General features: G+C 43.2%; 1 protein-coding gene across 1 annotated transcript; it reads right to left on the reverse strand.

Moving 5' to 3' along the window:
• Positions 1 to 1,292: 1,292 nt before the first annotated feature.
• On the reverse strand, positions 1,293 to 15,423 carry gdf6a (growth differentiation factor 6a). Its single transcript, XM_085176784.1, has 2 exons — positions 13,149 to 15,423; positions 1,293 to 9,059 (listed from the first exon to the last, which is right to left on the reverse strand). Exons 1-2 carry the CDS (start codon positions 13,507 to 13,509, stop codon positions 8,098 to 8,100), a joined length of 1,323 nt encoding a protein of 440 aa, XP_085032910.1. The 5' UTR covers positions 13,510 to 15,423; the 3' UTR covers positions 1,293 to 8,097.
• Positions 15,424 to 16,595: the final 1,172 nt, after the last annotated feature.

The raw sequence follows: 16,595 nt of genomic DNA on the forward strand, positions 1-16,595 counted from the left end.
TTAAAACCTCCAATTAACCTAATGTGCTAATCTTTGGACTGTAGCAAGCTGGGCTATCCAGACATCAGGAGAACATGCATATTCCACACAGAAAGACCCCAACCAGTGAAATCAAACCCAGGACTTTCAGCACTAGCAACTGCACTTCTGTGTGCCACCACTAAGAAACAACTTGGGCGGTACAGGGGTGGCTGATGAGAAATTGGACATGCAGCTAACATTTGCAGTAGCCAACTAGACAGCAGTTTTTGAATGACGATAAGTAGTCATTGTTTAATGGAGCATTTTTTTCCATGAGATATTGACTTCTTAAATCACGTGTTTAATGGTCTTACAAGTTAAAGGTTGATAGTGCTAAATATTAATAGGGTGCACGTCCTTCCACCTGCTCCTAGAGTTTCATCATTGCAGATTGTCCGATTGTTGGGCTTTTTGAGGGGCTTCTTGCATTGAACTCTAACAGGTCTCAAGTAGCAGGAGTTGCTGCTCTATTCTGTATTGGAAGCCTTTTTCTGGTAGGGTGCGTTATGTGAAGGACAGACATATAGGGACAGAGAGGGTCAGACAGAGAAAGGAATGCTGTTTACTCATTGCACTCATCCATAAGAGGCCCCCCCCAGCAGCCAGTCAGCCGGACACTGCCTCGAGTTCAGCGCCACACCCACCCAATATCCCCCCACCCCAAACCTTCCGACCTTAAACCGCCACCACTTTACCAACACAAAAAGATGCAGCACAGCACTTTCCTTTTCACCCTAGCATGCAACTCCCCCCACCACCGCCACCACTACACCACCCAACACACACACACACACCCCTGGCCTCCCCCTTTCCCACCTTTGTATCAGTTGAAAGGCATATGGTTACTGCCATCCGATTCCCCCCGGCTGAAAGTGCCTTTCACTTTACCGCAGTTCACAAAGAGGTCAGACTACGGCAAACAGAAATATTGTGTGAGAGCTCCCTTTTTTTGTGCCTGAGCTAAGAGATGTGAGAGACACAAGAATAGCGGGGGAAAAGAGAGAGAGATAGAGAGAGAGTCGCTGATAAAGTTACATCTGGTCAAACAAACCTCACTCCATTCCTCATGCCAGAAAAGGAGAATTTATGTTGCAGTGAATAAAAAGCAGTATTTGAGAGAACTGACAGAAACTAACGTCGGACGTGGTCAGCCATACATCATTCACTCAGCTCCGCGTCCACGTCCCACATTTTCGAGCCAGGTGGGATTTCCGTATGTAGTCGAAACAGCTGCATTTTTGGAAGCTTGCTGTTTTTTAGGCCACGGCGGTGCAATTTTCAGCAAAGGGCTTTGTTTCTAACTATCTATCTCGCAGGGAGAAAAATCAATCATCAGTGGGCAGGTAGGGCTGATAGGAGCGAGGTGTCGGAAGTGTCACAGTGGCCGGTGTGTGTGCAACACGATGAGGCTGCGTTTCAGTCACAAACCCCTGGGTCCTCAGGGCTATCTAGTCTCTCCAGTCTCTCTTTGTGCTACCCTAGTAAATGATTAATAATGAGTGTTCCTCTGGTGACTTTGTTTGTTAAAAGACTTGTACCTGACAACTCTCGGCAGTTTGTGCACGAAGAGGAGATGGTTTCTAAGAAAGAGCAGGACCTGCTCCTATTTCAGAACATATCCCTGCGTCGGTTAAGCGGGTCGTAAAATAAGCCGAGTTTTTTTGAAGCTATGCAATCTCTACCCCACTGTCCCTATTGTTAACCTTAATAATTGCAGCCATGAGTTGCAGAGTAAATTTTCAATCCACGGCCCTGTAATTAGGCTGCCAATTCAGGCACCAATTTACGACCAATATTTTTCTTGGCATTAAAAAGCTACTGAGCTAAAAGATTTGATTTCCAAACGGGAACTCTGGGGAACCACACCAAAACAGCCTCTGGAAAGAAACCACGCAGCCAAAGAGTCTTCAGCACTTCAAACACTTCACTGGAAGCTAAAAGAGATTAATTCTGAAAAGCTAACTGCTGTTTACTTTGCCCTTTATGAGGGTTTCTTTTTTGGTAGGATAACATTTGGTGAGAAAGTGTCAGAGTCGGTTTTACTCGAGGCCTGTTGTTTCCCCACAGACCAGGGACTCTTCGAGGAGGTCTTCCCCCAGCAAATCTCCCTCCCGCTCTTCTAACTTGAGCAACAGATTGACGACCAGCCATGAAGTGCGCCCTGTTACACAAGGCCATCAAACATTTATTCATCTCTTAAGCTCCTGCCAGCAACTTCATTCACAGACCCTGAGCACTGCGCTGCGCTGGGTCGGGGCAGAACAGGTTAGGCTAACATAAAGATAATGCAGTGAATTTACACATATAAACTCAAGCCAGTGTATGTGTTTTCATATTAAGAAACGCACTTGTGAGGGTTTTATTTTTTTTTTCTTACCCCTGAATGGAAGACTGTCTTGCACCATAAATCTGTCCCTCACTGGGAAGACAAAATGAAAATGGCCCCCGTCATAAAACATCTGTAATGGCTCCATCTACCACCAACACATAATGGGGCAATTACCAAGAAGGGGGCTGGGACAGCATGAAGCCCTTAGCTCTCTTTGGTAAACCACACAGCGCTTTGGTGTATGTGTTTGTGTCTCACATGCATATGTCTCTGCATATGCTTATGCTTTATCCTGGCTTGAGGCCTCTGCGTGTAGATGTTTGCTTGAGGCCCAGAGAAAACTATGTTGCAATGTTCCATTTTTAACCTGTTCACTGACCCCCTGGATGCTTCTCCCCTACGAAGCCTCACTGTCCATTCCCACAGCTAATATAAAAGTGCATTATTGATGCCTGATCTTATGCAAGACCTGGCTCGGGCCTTGCATCTTCCACACCTCGTAATCAAGCGTAATTGAGGTTAACTGTACCACACGGTTGAAACGTTAGACAGGTAAGCCGCAGCCTCTCATGATTAATGTAGTGTGTTAGCGTTCTGGGCTCTGACCTTTTGAGATAGGCCAGGCACCATTTTTAAGTGAAAGCTCTGCCTCTGCCGAGCTGTGGAGTTGTCCATCAAGTCCTCCTGCTGCACCCCCTCCCTCCAAAGTCAGATCCATGTCTTGCTGCCTCATTGCCCCTGACCCATGTTTGTTTGCCTCCATGTCTTGTTTTACAATGCAGAACCAACACCTTTTTCGATACCACCCATTTTAAAAATCATTTTTAAACCTATGTAGAGCAGTGAAAAAGTTAATCGACACTGAGTCGGTGTCAATCAGGACAGAAAGAATGGCACAGCTGGCACATCAGATTCTTTTCTAAGCCATAAATGGTTTTTCCAGCATAATCTGGGATCACTTTGCTGATTAGTTCTTGATTTTTTCTTAAAGGTTGCGAGCACAAAACATAAACTTTAGACCTAACACATACTCGAGTGGCCCAAGCATGTAGGCCAGTGAAAGCTATGAGTCAGGCGCCCGCTGGTCAGTGACCTTCCCTCTGCTCTCGAGCCGCTGCACGGATGTAAACTGGCAGCGAGGATACGTCCTTGCTGTGCTCCCAAACATAAGCATTGTCACTGCGAACTGAGTAAATTTACTTTTCACTTGAGCTCATTCAGACACTCACACATGCGCTCTCGTAAAAACAAAAAGATGGACTCTGAGCACACAAGAAGACAAGCTGCCTTTATGCAGAGATCCGCAGGAGAACCTAAAAGGTGTGCTTGTTAATCAAGGATGGCGAAGACCTGGGTCACCATCTGTAACATAGACCAGGGGCAGTGAATGGATGAGGAGGGGTGAAAGGGCACCCTCAGACATTCCTTTAGAAAATAAACAGAACACAAACTGGCTTCTCTGGACAGGTATTCAACGCAGATCCATCAGCCTGAGCTTTTGCTGTTTCTTGCAGGTTCTAAATGTGTTTTAATGTGACGCTACTATGCAAACTTTCATGCTCGGGAAAACAGTGCTCTATTGCTTGAAACATTTAAGTGGCATTCGTCTGCAACTGCAATAAGATACACTTCCTTCATCCTCACATTTCAAAAGCCCAGTTGGGAGTGTGTTTAATGCAATTAGCAGGTTATCTGTGGTGAAGCGGAGGTGTCTGCTGTCTTCCTGTTACCGTATGGCCTGGCAGGAGGGAGGGATAGCTTTCTTTTGTACCTTGGAGGAACACAAGGCAGATGCCCTGTTAGAAGAGAGCAGCCCAGTCTCTTTTGTTACATCATAGCTGTTTAGGGTTTGGGGGTGTTTGTCCAGACTTTATTAAATTTCTCTGCTCAGACAATGTCTGCTAACCTGAGCAGTTTGGGTTGTCTTTTTGCAAAAAAGAAAAAAGAAAAAGAAAAAGAGAAAGAAAGAAGAAGAAGGAAACCTTACAAATACATTTTTACTTTTTTATGACTCACTGCAAAGACAAAAAAAAGTGACCTCTGGCATTAAGGCAGAGGCAAGTGTATTTAATGTTTAGGGGCCAGCCCCTGCCTTTGTGTTTGAGCCAGTGGTTCAATGAAAGGCAGCAGTAGGGGTCACTTCAGGCATCTGCTCCTCTCCTGCACCACTCATCTGCCCATCTGTGTGTGCCGTTGCCCTTCTGTCCACTCAGACGCGCTCACAGATACACAGATACGTCTAGAGACTCACACTCGCTGAATAATGTGGGGTAAGTCTGTGAGAGTCAATTTATTCTGCGTCTGTTTGAACCCAGAGAAGCACCACCTTGCACTGCCTTGGAAAGAAATGTCTGGCTTTATTATTGAAGGGACGACACTATCTGGGAAACCAGAAATTGAGGTCAAATAAATAAATGATATGTGAGGAAAGAAAACTGTTAAATAAATTGACTGTGTTCTTACTGGAGTGTATCAGTAGCAGTTTAAAAGTCAGACCTGGGCCAAATCCTCATCTGTGTTTTCATGTCTCCAGTGAGCAAGTCAAAGCACAGCATCTAAGCCTTCACAGAGGATTTTCTAATGCTTCTTAATGCCAGTTTAATACATTTCTGTACTCGCTTAGAGGTTCCCTGCTGTCTGGACGATCAGTGTGATTTATGCCTTTCCTGTCGCTGCTGAGGGCATCACTGATAAGAGAGCTGTTAAGTATGAGGAGCATTTATGTCTCCAGAAGAGCCGAGACATTTTCTAAACTCTTGGAGACGCTCCCGGGCTTTCACTGAGTACAGCACCTTGTAGATCTTCACTTGGGCAGCCTTACAGTTCTCTCAAGAGGAGCCTCCATGCACAGATGTGGGGTGTCAAGACTATTTGTGTTATACATTCTCCACATTTCTGATGAAAAGGACCCCTCTCTTTGCCAGTTTTGGTTTGCTTAGACTAATGTATTAGGACCGAGTTTCAAATAAACACAACTCTGGTTTTGTGCTCTCTCTCTCTCTCTCTCTCTGTGCTCGGTGCGGATGGAGGGACAATAACGCAGTTGTGATGGAGAACTTTATAGGAACGTTCAACTTAAGAGTGAGGGATTGAAGCAGGGTAAACAAAGCATTCCTTTCCCTTTCATCGCCATTTAACTGTTCCCTTAAAATCCCGTCTCACCTCCAGGCCAGTGCCCACCAGACCGAGGGACTTGTCAAATAAATATAAATCAAACAGCAAAGGTTTACTGCACGAGTTAATACGCAATAGCTTAGAAATTTCAACTTGATTGAGCAACTTTACAGTTTCTCTAATCCAGAATCAGCTGCAAAGTCTTCATCTCTGGTGCGGAAAAGAGTCCCACAGTAGCGCCCCGTTGATGGTTCTCCAGACATGTGGCCTGTTTGGGGTGGGGGACATTTGGTTATACCCAGGGGAATGCTTGTTGTGTCAGTCATTTGCTAAAGAGTGCACTTAGCATCCTCTGTTTCCGTGTAGCAAACATGTGGGGAGTGACATGATACTGTACAAGAGCCTGGACAACATATAACATTTCAAAGCAATTTCCTAATTGTTTCCAGGCCAAGGTCGATAGCACTATATGGAAGCAATCCCTTCTTTCAAACTTTTTTTATTTTCCTTCTTTTATTTTCTTTGTTTTTCCTGTTTTCATCCACAGATTGGAAAACATTAAAGTATTAAGTAAAATTGACCCAGGCAGGACTAATTCATTGAGAAACAGCTGCATTCAGTGTCATATCAGCGACAGTGAAGTCAGTGGATTCCCCTCGCTGTGGATGGTCACCATGTGGGGCAATCCTGACACATCCAGTCAGTGCACACTTACATTTGTGGTCTGTGATGAGAACGTGTTCACTAAGACCAGATCTGACCTGCCAGGAAACGTATATGTGGACCGGATGCACTTTGTACATCTCATTCAGGGAATAAAAGTAAAACTACTCAGAGAGACTCTAATGAAGTAGTATCAGGTGACTCTTTTTTTTTTTTCTTCAGGTAATGAGAGGAAGGATTTTATTAAGATAAAGGAATATTGCGAGAGTGGGAAAATGAATGAAAATAAAGGGTGGAAAATGCAAGGGGTTAAGAATCAGTAATGCAAGCAATTTAGTGTATCAACAGATTAAAAAGACATCTTATTGCCTTCCCATAGCTTCCCCAGAAACTAATCCCCTGCAAAGTTCTTACTGGACTTAAAAACACATCAAATTAATGCAAAAGAATTTTTCTTAAAAGAATAGTTGGCATCAATCATCAGAAGGCCAGACTGGTGGGCTTTCTTTTGAATTTTATTTGTACAGTAATGGTGTGGAATATTAGCCAGTAATATATGTAAATAAATGATCTTATATATCATTGTAAAAGCTCTTTACACTCTAACTGAATGCACCTCCTATATGCAATTATGAGGTAGACATTAATAATGGTATTTTCCACCCTCTGCAAAATATCAATACACCTTAAATTACTCTTATCCACGTAAGAAATATATGATTATCATGAAAACTCTGTACATCACAAATAATAAAATAATTATAGAATAGAAATTATACCGATTTGAGTGCATTTTTGTACATTTACAAAGAAATGCCGTTTTCTCATTTCTTCATTCGTTGCACTTTGTAGAGTTCTTTTGGGGCGGGGGACTGTACAAGTATTTACAACTCAAACAAACAAAAAGAAAACGAACAGCAGTGCATTCAAAGCTAATGTGCATTTAAATAACGTCTCGTTTGCGAGTCCTTTTTCTTTTTCTTGTCTTTTTTTAATATTTTGTTTTTTCGTCATCAGAGAAGACGAATTCAGCTGACCACACGTCCTTGGCGCAGTCAGTTGTGGAAGTGCATTTTGTAAAGATGCCGACTTTTGAGCTTGAAATTACGCCTCAGTTATGTGTTCTTTCTTTCTTTCTTTCTTTCTTTCATTCACGCATTAAGTCTGATTTTGTGTCCTTTCTGTCCGTAAATGCGCCCTCTCCCAGCGCCTTTAAGCTGGTCTCCAGTAGGAAAAACAAGAAATCTCTTTGAAGGCATTGCCACCACCACCACCACCATCACGACCACCGTCTTATCACCTCTCCTCAGACCAGTCTGTGTTTGTGTTTGGTAGATTAGACATTCACCCCCTTTTTTTGAATTTTTTTTTTTTTTGAAAACGGGCACTTGCTCGGGCCTGTAATGACTCCAGCTGGACAGTTACATTTGAGGCCTGGATGCACATACCCAAAAGAGTCCGGCCAGGCTGCCAGGATCACACGCTACAACAAAGCGCTGCTTAAAGGCAAAGTCCGCTGTCCTCGGCACGCACAGGTGCGCAGTCGGACTTAACAGTTCCCCCCATCTCAATCAGAACGCCCATCTCCTCGTGCCATGTGGACACATCGCACTTTTTGGGAAAAAAACAACAAGAAAAATCTATTTTATGATACTTGACGCCAAGTTGGGAAATATTGTGCTTAACACTTTAAGGCAGAGAGTGGAATTTAATGCGACTGAGTCTGAATAAATAAAAGATATGGCCTCGTGTGTGTGTGTGTGTGTGTGTGTGTGCGCGCATGTGTGTGTGCGTGTGTGTGTGTGTGCGCGCATCCCTTTTGAATTAAAAACAAGGCGCATCATGCGTCAAAACGCTTTGAGACCCATGAGGACTTTCTACCTTCAGCCTTGAACCCACTGAGAGTATCTTTAACAATCTTCTGTTATTGTTGTTTTTTGTTTTGTTTTGTTTTTTCACAATAATGGCCGCTACCTGCACCCACACTGCTCCACCACCATATCCTCGTACTGTTTGTACACCACGTTATTGCCCGAGTCTATGTACAGGATGCTGATAGGGCTGAGTTTGGTGGGCACGCAGCAGCTGGGCGGGGTGCTGTTGGGGTCCATGGAGTTCATGAGCGTCTGTATGATGGCGTGGTTGGTCGGCTCCAGGTGCGACCTCAGGGGGAAGTCGCACACCCCCTCGCAGTGATAAGCCTCGTAATCCAGGGGCGCAATGATCCAGTCGTCCCAGCCCAGCTCTTTGAAATTCACGTGCAGGGCCTTTTTGCTGCACCTGGATTTGGATTTCTTCCCGTGCCGCTTCCCGTGCCGGTTGCCCAGCGCCGTCCTCCTCCGCCGCCTGGGCCCTTCTCCTTTGGCCCCAGTCAGCGGAGATACCTCCTCCTCCTTTGCCACCTTCACTTCCTTCTCACTGACCGACCTCCGCGACTTGATCTGCTCCTTCATCTCGTTGAACAGGTTCTCCCTCTTCTTGGAGCGGGTGTAGGCCACCAAGATGGCCTTCTCCTGCTGGGACCGGCCGCTCCTGTCCAGCCCCAGCTGCCTCAGGTCGACCTCGGTGTCCGATTTGCCCAGTGTGACCCTTAGCTGGAGGCAAAGCTGGTTCTCCTGCTGATAGTGACGAGAGCGATGGGGGTGGTGATAATGATGCTGGCGCGCTTTAAACACTTCCCACACGTCCAGCACTTCCCAGCCGGCTTTCGTGGAATCCAGCAGGTCCAGGGACCTGGAGTCCAGCAGCTTGTCTGAGCGGCAGGGGTAGAGCTGAATGTCGTAGAGGCCCGTCTTCTGCAGGGAAGTCTGCAAATCCCCGGGCGCTCTCCTAAATATCCTTAATTCCGCCCCGACCAGCTCCTCTTTTTCTGAAAGGGTTGAGACATCAAACAGATACTTTTGTCTTCGCAGAGGAGAGTGCAAAAGATCGTCTGCGGGGATAAAAGGAGAAAATAATTGCAGTCAGATTCACTTAGGGTGTACAGTGTTCAGAGGGAGGACGGGAGGGGTGAGAGGAAGGAGGGGGTCGGGGGTGGGGGGCTCACATTCTCCCACAGAGGCCTTCTCTCTCTTTCTTGTTGTTCAAATGTCCACCCTGGACCTGACTGAAACAAACTGCAGCTGACAAGTCCCCAGTCTGGAGGGGAATTGAAAAAAGAAAACAACTCATACCATTATATGGAACTTAAAACTAATGTTTTTTCTCGAAATGACGCCTTTTTAAAACTTTTCTAAGGCTAAAGGCGGGATGAAGGTTAAGCTCACAGAGTTTATTTGAAAGCTTCCTTATATAAAATTTGCGGTTTCTTAATTTAATTTCCTGCAAAACGTGCACGTATTTTGAGATGAATTATAAACTCTGTCTTTTTTATACACTTGATATCACATTTCTCCGAAAATCACGGGAACGACGTGAACACTTTTTAGAAATATTTTTTTTTTCGAACAAAACTCCAGAACAACCTGCCAATATTTGCATTCCGTGCCACTTTTAATCAAAGCCAGTGTATTTTCGCAAAAATACCCACGCTTTCGTTCAACATGCTGACAGACCGATCATTAATTTCCACTTCTCTGGCTGAGCAGAAGAAGCCTGAAACTATTCCTTCCCTAAAAGTCTGAGAAGCAGCCAGAGCACCAGAAAAAATGTATTTAGTTTTCTCTTCTTTTTTTTCTTTTTTTGGAGGAGGGGGAGAGAGATTTATTGCTGAGTCTTGTTTGTAAGAAAACCCCCCAAAAAAAACAAAAACAAGGGGCTTTGTGATGCGAAGGGTCCTCAGTGCTGCCAGACACTAACGGACCAAGCGACATACTGTACACTCAGCTGAACAATACACAATTAATGCATTATTCCCCACTGGAGACCCAGGAGGTCAACAAATATTTCATCAAGGCGAAGCAATGAGACTGGAATTTAACACCGAGACAGGCTGCATGAGAAGGTGTTAGCACGTATTCAATTTCTCATTTAATGGAAACATTTTATTTAATTGTGTGTGTGTGTGTGTGTGTGTGTGTGTGTGTGTGTGTGTGTGTGTGTGTGTGTGTGTGTGTGTGTGTGTGTGTGTGTGTGTTGAAAGGGGGGAAAAACTGCATCTATGGCGAATCTTTTCGCCCTCCCCGGTGCTTTTTACTGTTTTCGAATTTTTCCCCAAAGGAGCTTCAACAGTTTCAGTAAAGCACAAAAAAAGTAATTTTAAAACAAGACGAAAAAATGAATTTAGATTTAGTATATGAAATGTTAAAGTTTTATTATACAAATATCTCAACATGTTTCAACTGTTTGTCATTGCACCGTGATTTACTGCGCACTTTTTTTTAGTCAAATCAGTGTTTTATCGTGATTCTTTTTATTATTATTCATTCATTCATATTATTAAAGTGACTTGGCTAGATCGAAAAGCCCTCGTGATCTGATTTGTAAAAGTTACTCCATAGAGATATTTAAATGCGGTTGTCAGTTTCCCCTGTGATCTCAGCCGAGTCAGACAGTAAAAGCAGATTGAAACCTTGTGCTCCTTTCAGTCACTTTGCACGTCTGGTTTGCATTACTTTTTTTTATAAGACCTCAAACAAATCGAATACAAGTTCACCAAATAATTAACAGTTCTCAATTCCCATATTCCTCATTAAAGTACTTTCCCTCTTATATTTAATCTCATCCCTGCCAACGACAACATCCCCCTTAAAACGCAAAGGGGACTGTCAGTGACTGACTGCAGGAATTATTTTGTTATTTTTGTTGACAGTTAAAAAAGAAAGTTACAAACTTTTCTTCATTTGAGTATTATACACAAAGCCAATTTTTTCCATTATGCGTAACACGCTTGACGGCGGATAATTGGGTGAGAGTGCGGTAGATTTTATTGCGTGGTTAAAGCCTGCATCCTGTGCACTTTTTTGTGACCTTGTTGGTTGTATCTGAGCAAATGCAAAACATGTTTTTGTCATCTATGCCTGTTTAGAGAGAGAGAGGGGGAGAGAGAGAGGGGGGATAGAAAAAGAGAACGAGAGAGAGAGGGGCCAGGCTGCACCATCTGCGCTTTAATGAGTTACCCCAAGTGCCAAAAGTAATTTTCAGAATCGGGTTATTCTTTTCTGATCTTGCCTTTTCTGACCTCCAGGAAACACCGCCTGGTTAATAAGCAAATTTCATCTACCTAAAAAAAATTAAAAAGTGTGAAAGCAAAAGAAGCTACAGGTCCTTAAAACAAGCTATCTCTGCACGCATGAGTCATGCGCAAAAGTTACTACTTTCCGCGTCAAAAAGCCTTCCCCCGTGTTTCCTGATGGAGGCGATTCAAATAGGGAAATGTCCCAGCTGAGGTTCATTGTGCAGGTTAATTCAGTGCAACACTTTAGGGATGCTGGGAGGAATCCCAGAAGTAACCGAAGGTACTTGAGCTGAAAGAACGGAAAGAAAAATAATTTTCCGTAATTAAAGTGGCGGTGGCAAAAAAAAAAAAAAAAAAGAATACAAACCACTTCATAGCGACGAAACTTCCCTTTCGATTTTTTCCTCTCTCGTCATTTTTTTGGTGATGTGCCCATTGTGGCCGAGTTGGGTCATTATGGGAGAATAGACAGTGTTTGATATGTTATGACATGAACACTCAATTAGATCACCGAGTTCAAATACTCCAGTCAGCCGTTCGATGCCAAGCAGCTCTCAGAGGGTCCAGCTCGGGGTCACAGCCAGTGACACATCACATCAAAATCACAGGAGAGAGTGAGGCGTTTTTCCTATCAAACCAGCTCACACTGCAAGAAATGGCTGCACGGACGGGCAAATTAAATTTACAATCACCCCAACAAAGTCTCTCTTTTTTCTGTCTTAAAAAGAAAACCAGCGTGAGAGAACCGCTTTTATTTTCATTGCGCATTTTTGGTTGCTTTCTATGAACTTGAAACATCTATTTAAAAATCAATTTTCTTGACAAGCGAAGAAAAACATTTGATTATTAGTTAAATCATTACAATTGCGCATCATTGGGGCTGATATGCTTCTACCGGTCTGCACGGAACAGCTCAGGATGGACATTTTTTGCAGCGCGCAGTCTGCGTCCTGGAGCCGAGGCTCGGAGTGTTTCAGACAGGAGGGGACGCAAACAAAGATAGCTTTTATTTCTCCCTCAAAGATTAACTCGGCGTATGTCCCCTTGTGTGTGTTGGATGTGTTAGTGTTTATCAGATTGTGTTTGTTCTCGCGGGCCGGTCAAATCACTTGGTTACACACGTTAACTGAGCCAAACACCTGCTTCTCACACCGACCCGCTTCTTCCCCCCGGCCCTCCCAGCTCCTCTTTGTCAGAACAAGTTGGTCAAACTGGGCACCATGAAGGCAACAGATTCCACGCTTTAATATATGTGGGACTGGGGGTGCTTGCGTTTGAAACTCGGATAATTATTTAAGGATTCTTGGGTAAAAGAACCGAACACGAAACTCACAGCAAGTGTTTTCAGTTGGGAGGGGGGGCAAAAGTTCTCTGTGTTCACGTGGAGGTTGGGAGCGGGGATAACTTTTGCTACAGCCTGCATTGACAGTGATTTACAACTTTCATCTAGAGAGCGCCTCAATTAGTGTTTTACTGTCGTGGTACCCAGAGGTTAATTTAAGTGTAATATAATACTCGAAAGAAAAGTTATATGTTTCAGTCAACCGTGGGGAAAACACATCCAAAAATAAATAAATAAATAACCACGAAAATCAGCGCAGTGTTCAGGAGCAATGAATAAACCTGCAGCTTTCAAATCTTTGCTTTTGTTCAGCACATTTTTTAAGAATCTCACTGGATTCTGTGTGCGTAAAAGTCCGCCTGTACGGTGCTTTAAAGTGTGCGTAAAAGCAGCTTGTTCTTCACTCGTTATGCGTTACTGTCATTTCTTAGCAACATTTTAACAACCTCTACAAGGAGAATATTAAACCCGTCTGAAGGTGGGTGGGGGAGTGGGAGGGGGGGACTGTGCCACAAAATTATGCAAGACTGAGCTGATGGAGACAGCAGCTGAAAGAAACCAACCTGTTCCTCTGTCCACAAAACTTGTTATGGTGTTGGCAGATTTAGAAGAGCGGAAAAAGCTGGCGTTTAGTCCGAGTTTCTCTGCAGCAGAGTATGTCCTGTATATGGAGAGCATGTACTCATGCGGAACAATAGCGTCCTTTAGATCTTCTTTGTGGTGTCCCGCGACAGGATGAGAGGACGCGAAGATGTCTTTTAGGAATTTGGAAGAGCTCTGTCCATCCTGGTGAGGGATCCTGGCACCCCTGTTCCTCCTCGGCGCAGAGGGAGAGATGATAGCAGCAGACTGGAAACACGGTATATTCCCAAGGAAAACAAGGAGGAGGCCCAGATATATCGTAATAACTCGAAATGCGTCCATGGCTGGAACATTCACCGGGAGATGTTAATAAACAAATTTTTTTTCCCTCCCCCGCGCAGTAAAGTTAAATTCGAGGAGCTGCGTGAGCCAGAGATGGTGTGCGCTTCAGGGTCTGAGAGCAGCTAACTTTTGCGCTCTCCGGCCGCACCAGAAGAAGTGCGTTTTTCGCTCTGGACTCCACACAAGAGCGGAGACTGTTGGGCCGAAAAGAAACACGCCCACATGGTGGCTCAGTGCAGGGCTTCCCAAACAATTTTATGTCACAGACGTACTACAAAGCGTGCATGCTAGAGGACAGAGTGAAAGGGGGAAATAACAGTGTGGGAAAGTTTGGAATGTTTTTGATTTAGCAGTGAGTAAAATGCGTGCACGTGAGAAATCTGATTTATTTTATTGTGAATGGCAAAAACTCGAGTCGTAACATTTTTGACATTTCTGTCTGTAGCTTGGATCTCTTTTAAGGTAGTGGATTAAAAATGTAACGCAAAGTATTTACATGTCTCTGCTATTAAATAGTACAGCTATTTTCTCTGCAGCCCAATTACTCATTGCATGGTATGGTCTCAAACACAGAGAGTGAAATGTTACAATTAACCCCATAGTCTGGGTTAGTTGTAACATATCCTGGGGTGAAATGTAACGCAATGAAATACGGGTACTGACAAAATCTTAAAATGTAATCTTTTTATTCAACACCTGAATGCACTTAGAGCTAGTTATGTAGCTGTGTGTGTGTGTGTGTGTGTGTGTGTGTGTGTGTGTGTGTGTGTGTGTGTGTGTGTGTGTGTGTGTGTGTGTGTGTGACAGAATGCAGAAATCTAGCTTTTGAACATATTTCAACCCCTAAAAAAAGACAAATTATGGAATTTTCAACAACTGAAAATTTCATTAATTGTGGTTGGTCTTCCTTGAGTTTGGCCTCATTGGCTCAGTGGGCATTGTAACCTACAACTCTTGCACCAACCTTTGAACATAACAATGAAGCTGTATTACTTTTTTTCATGGCTTACCTTGGTGTGGTTTGCAAAGTGCTTCAGAGAGATGAAGAAGTCTGTTTCTTGCACCCATCCTGATTTATTTCCACTACCAATACTTCCTACTGGCCCATCTCTGACAAAGTGGTCTGCATAACGTATGCGTGGGAACACAAACATCGGAGGAATTGTGTTGCCAATGGCATTAACCGCATATACAAAGGTGACCAGTGAACCTCTCTGCTGATGTCATTACCCCAACTTGTTTAATATAACTTAAAGTAATAGTGTGGTAAGTTGTAACATTTGCATTATTGTTACAACTAACCCAGACTGTTGCTGTTACAACTGACCCAGACTCCTATAGCCATGAACTAGCTAACATTACAGCCAACGGCTAAAACATTAGCACTAAAGACCTACACAGAATATATCCCCATAGACATACAAATAACATAATTTAGGTTTGATGAGTTTAACTGCAAAGCAGATAATGCTATTAAAAATGGAAATAAACTTGCTTTTTGGCATACAAATTACTTTTTTTCTTCTTAAATTGTCTGTGTTTGCCAAAATGTGCTAATTTTTCACATGTGATAGAAGAACTGAATTGGGTATGTACAGGATGAATCACATCATTTGAAACTTAGCCCTGACTGGAGAAATTGGAAGTGTTACAACTGACCGACGTTACAACTATCCCCGGTCTCCCCTATCTAATTTTGTGGATGAAATTATATGAGGCATTTCACTGTTTCCTCTTATTAGCCTTGCTTTTTTTCACTGGCAAGTTTGAAAAATTAAGTGTAGGCCTTGTCAAATTTGAGAAACACTGGAAGGGACTAACAGCCCTCCTTATCGGTAAGTATGACAGTGTGAAAGCTTCCAAGGACGATGACGTTAGATTAGATTAGTGTTTAAGCGCAGATACGCTGAAGACACAAACGAAGTGATCGTAAAGTTGCGGCATTTTTTAAAGAAATCTTTAAAGATTATTCATATTTTACAAAAAATATATCAAAAGTAGGGAAAACGAACTTTCAGGATAAATATCATTTGATGATTTCTTTCTTTTTCCATTTTCACTTTAATGGCTGAGTAGGCGCAGGTTTTCAGAGGCAGAAATGTCATTAAATAACCAGAGCCGAAAAGGTTCCTGGGTTTAAATGTAACTCAGTGGTGTGAACATTGTAAAGTTAAAACGCTCAGCCTCGGTGTAGAGCCCTTTAAATGATTTCGTCGAGACTCTGCTGACCTCCAATGGCCTCTAGCGTACATTACAAGAGGAAGGGAAGACGTTTCCCACGTCCGTGAACAGAACAGAGACCAACGTGGGAGCAGCTAAGGGTTAAAATGTAATTGGTGTTGAAACTTTTATTCGTGATTAGCTTTCACTCAAACCTAGCCACTTGTTTTAAAGCAGAGCAGACTGTGAGACAGAGTTTGGTGATTGAGGGGATTTTTTTTCTACTCTGGTCAGTAAGAGTAGATATCCTTACTGTGGTCATCTCAGGTGCGCAGTTCTTGTCGTGAGCAGCTGCTTTTCAAGATTTTTGTTGGCAAGAGGCAACTATCAGAAGAAAGCAGTTGTCCTCAAAGGAACTTTTAGCAGACAGTGAGGAGACTGCATCATGGTCCAGTTAAAATAAACAAGGATTATTTTGAACTGTGAATCATGCAAAGCTACTCTAGTAGAGGCTGGGAATAAAAATATGTCAGTGGAGATGAGCACAATTGCCCCCCTTTAAAGAAATCATTGCAGATATTTGTGTAAATGTATTTACAACACATAATGTCAGAAGCATCACAGTTTTGAATCAGATTTTGCATTGAGTTTCCCAGGCCTTATCTTTTCTGTCTCCTTGCATTAGTAGCAAACAGAAGAAAATTATCATAATGGCGAAAGACTCCAGTGTTATCCCAAACATCAGAATCAGACAGCTAATGATGATCAGAACAAATAAACGTAGCAACAAAGGAAGGAGATGTGTGTTTGGTTAATGATTTCTCTGTTGTAACAATGCTTTTTAGCAATCAGTTCTACACTGTTGGGAAACAGTGTTTATTTCCTTAAATGGTGCCACATTTGTAAGTACAATGAATTTGTGGGTT

The sequence above is a fragment of the Neolamprologus multifasciatus genome, chromosome 11 (genome assembly GCF_963576455.1).
Source record: "Neolamprologus multifasciatus chromosome 11, fNeoMul1.2, whole genome shotgun sequence".
In the NCBI taxonomy this organism is placed as follows: Eukaryota; Metazoa; Chordata; class Actinopteri; order Cichliformes; family Cichlidae; genus Neolamprologus; species Neolamprologus multifasciatus.

What these genes read in the sequence shown, in the direction of transcription:
- gdf6a (XM_085176784.1), bottom strand. Translation starts at nt 13,509, where the DNA reads ATGGACGCATTTCGAGTTATTACGATATATCTGGGCCTCCTCCTTGTT. An exon ending in TTTTGTGGACAGAGGAACAG is followed by an intron (nt 9,060 to 13,148) that starts GTTGGTTTCTTT and finishes TTATCCCCGCAG; the next exon opens with ACGATCTTTTGCACTCTCCT.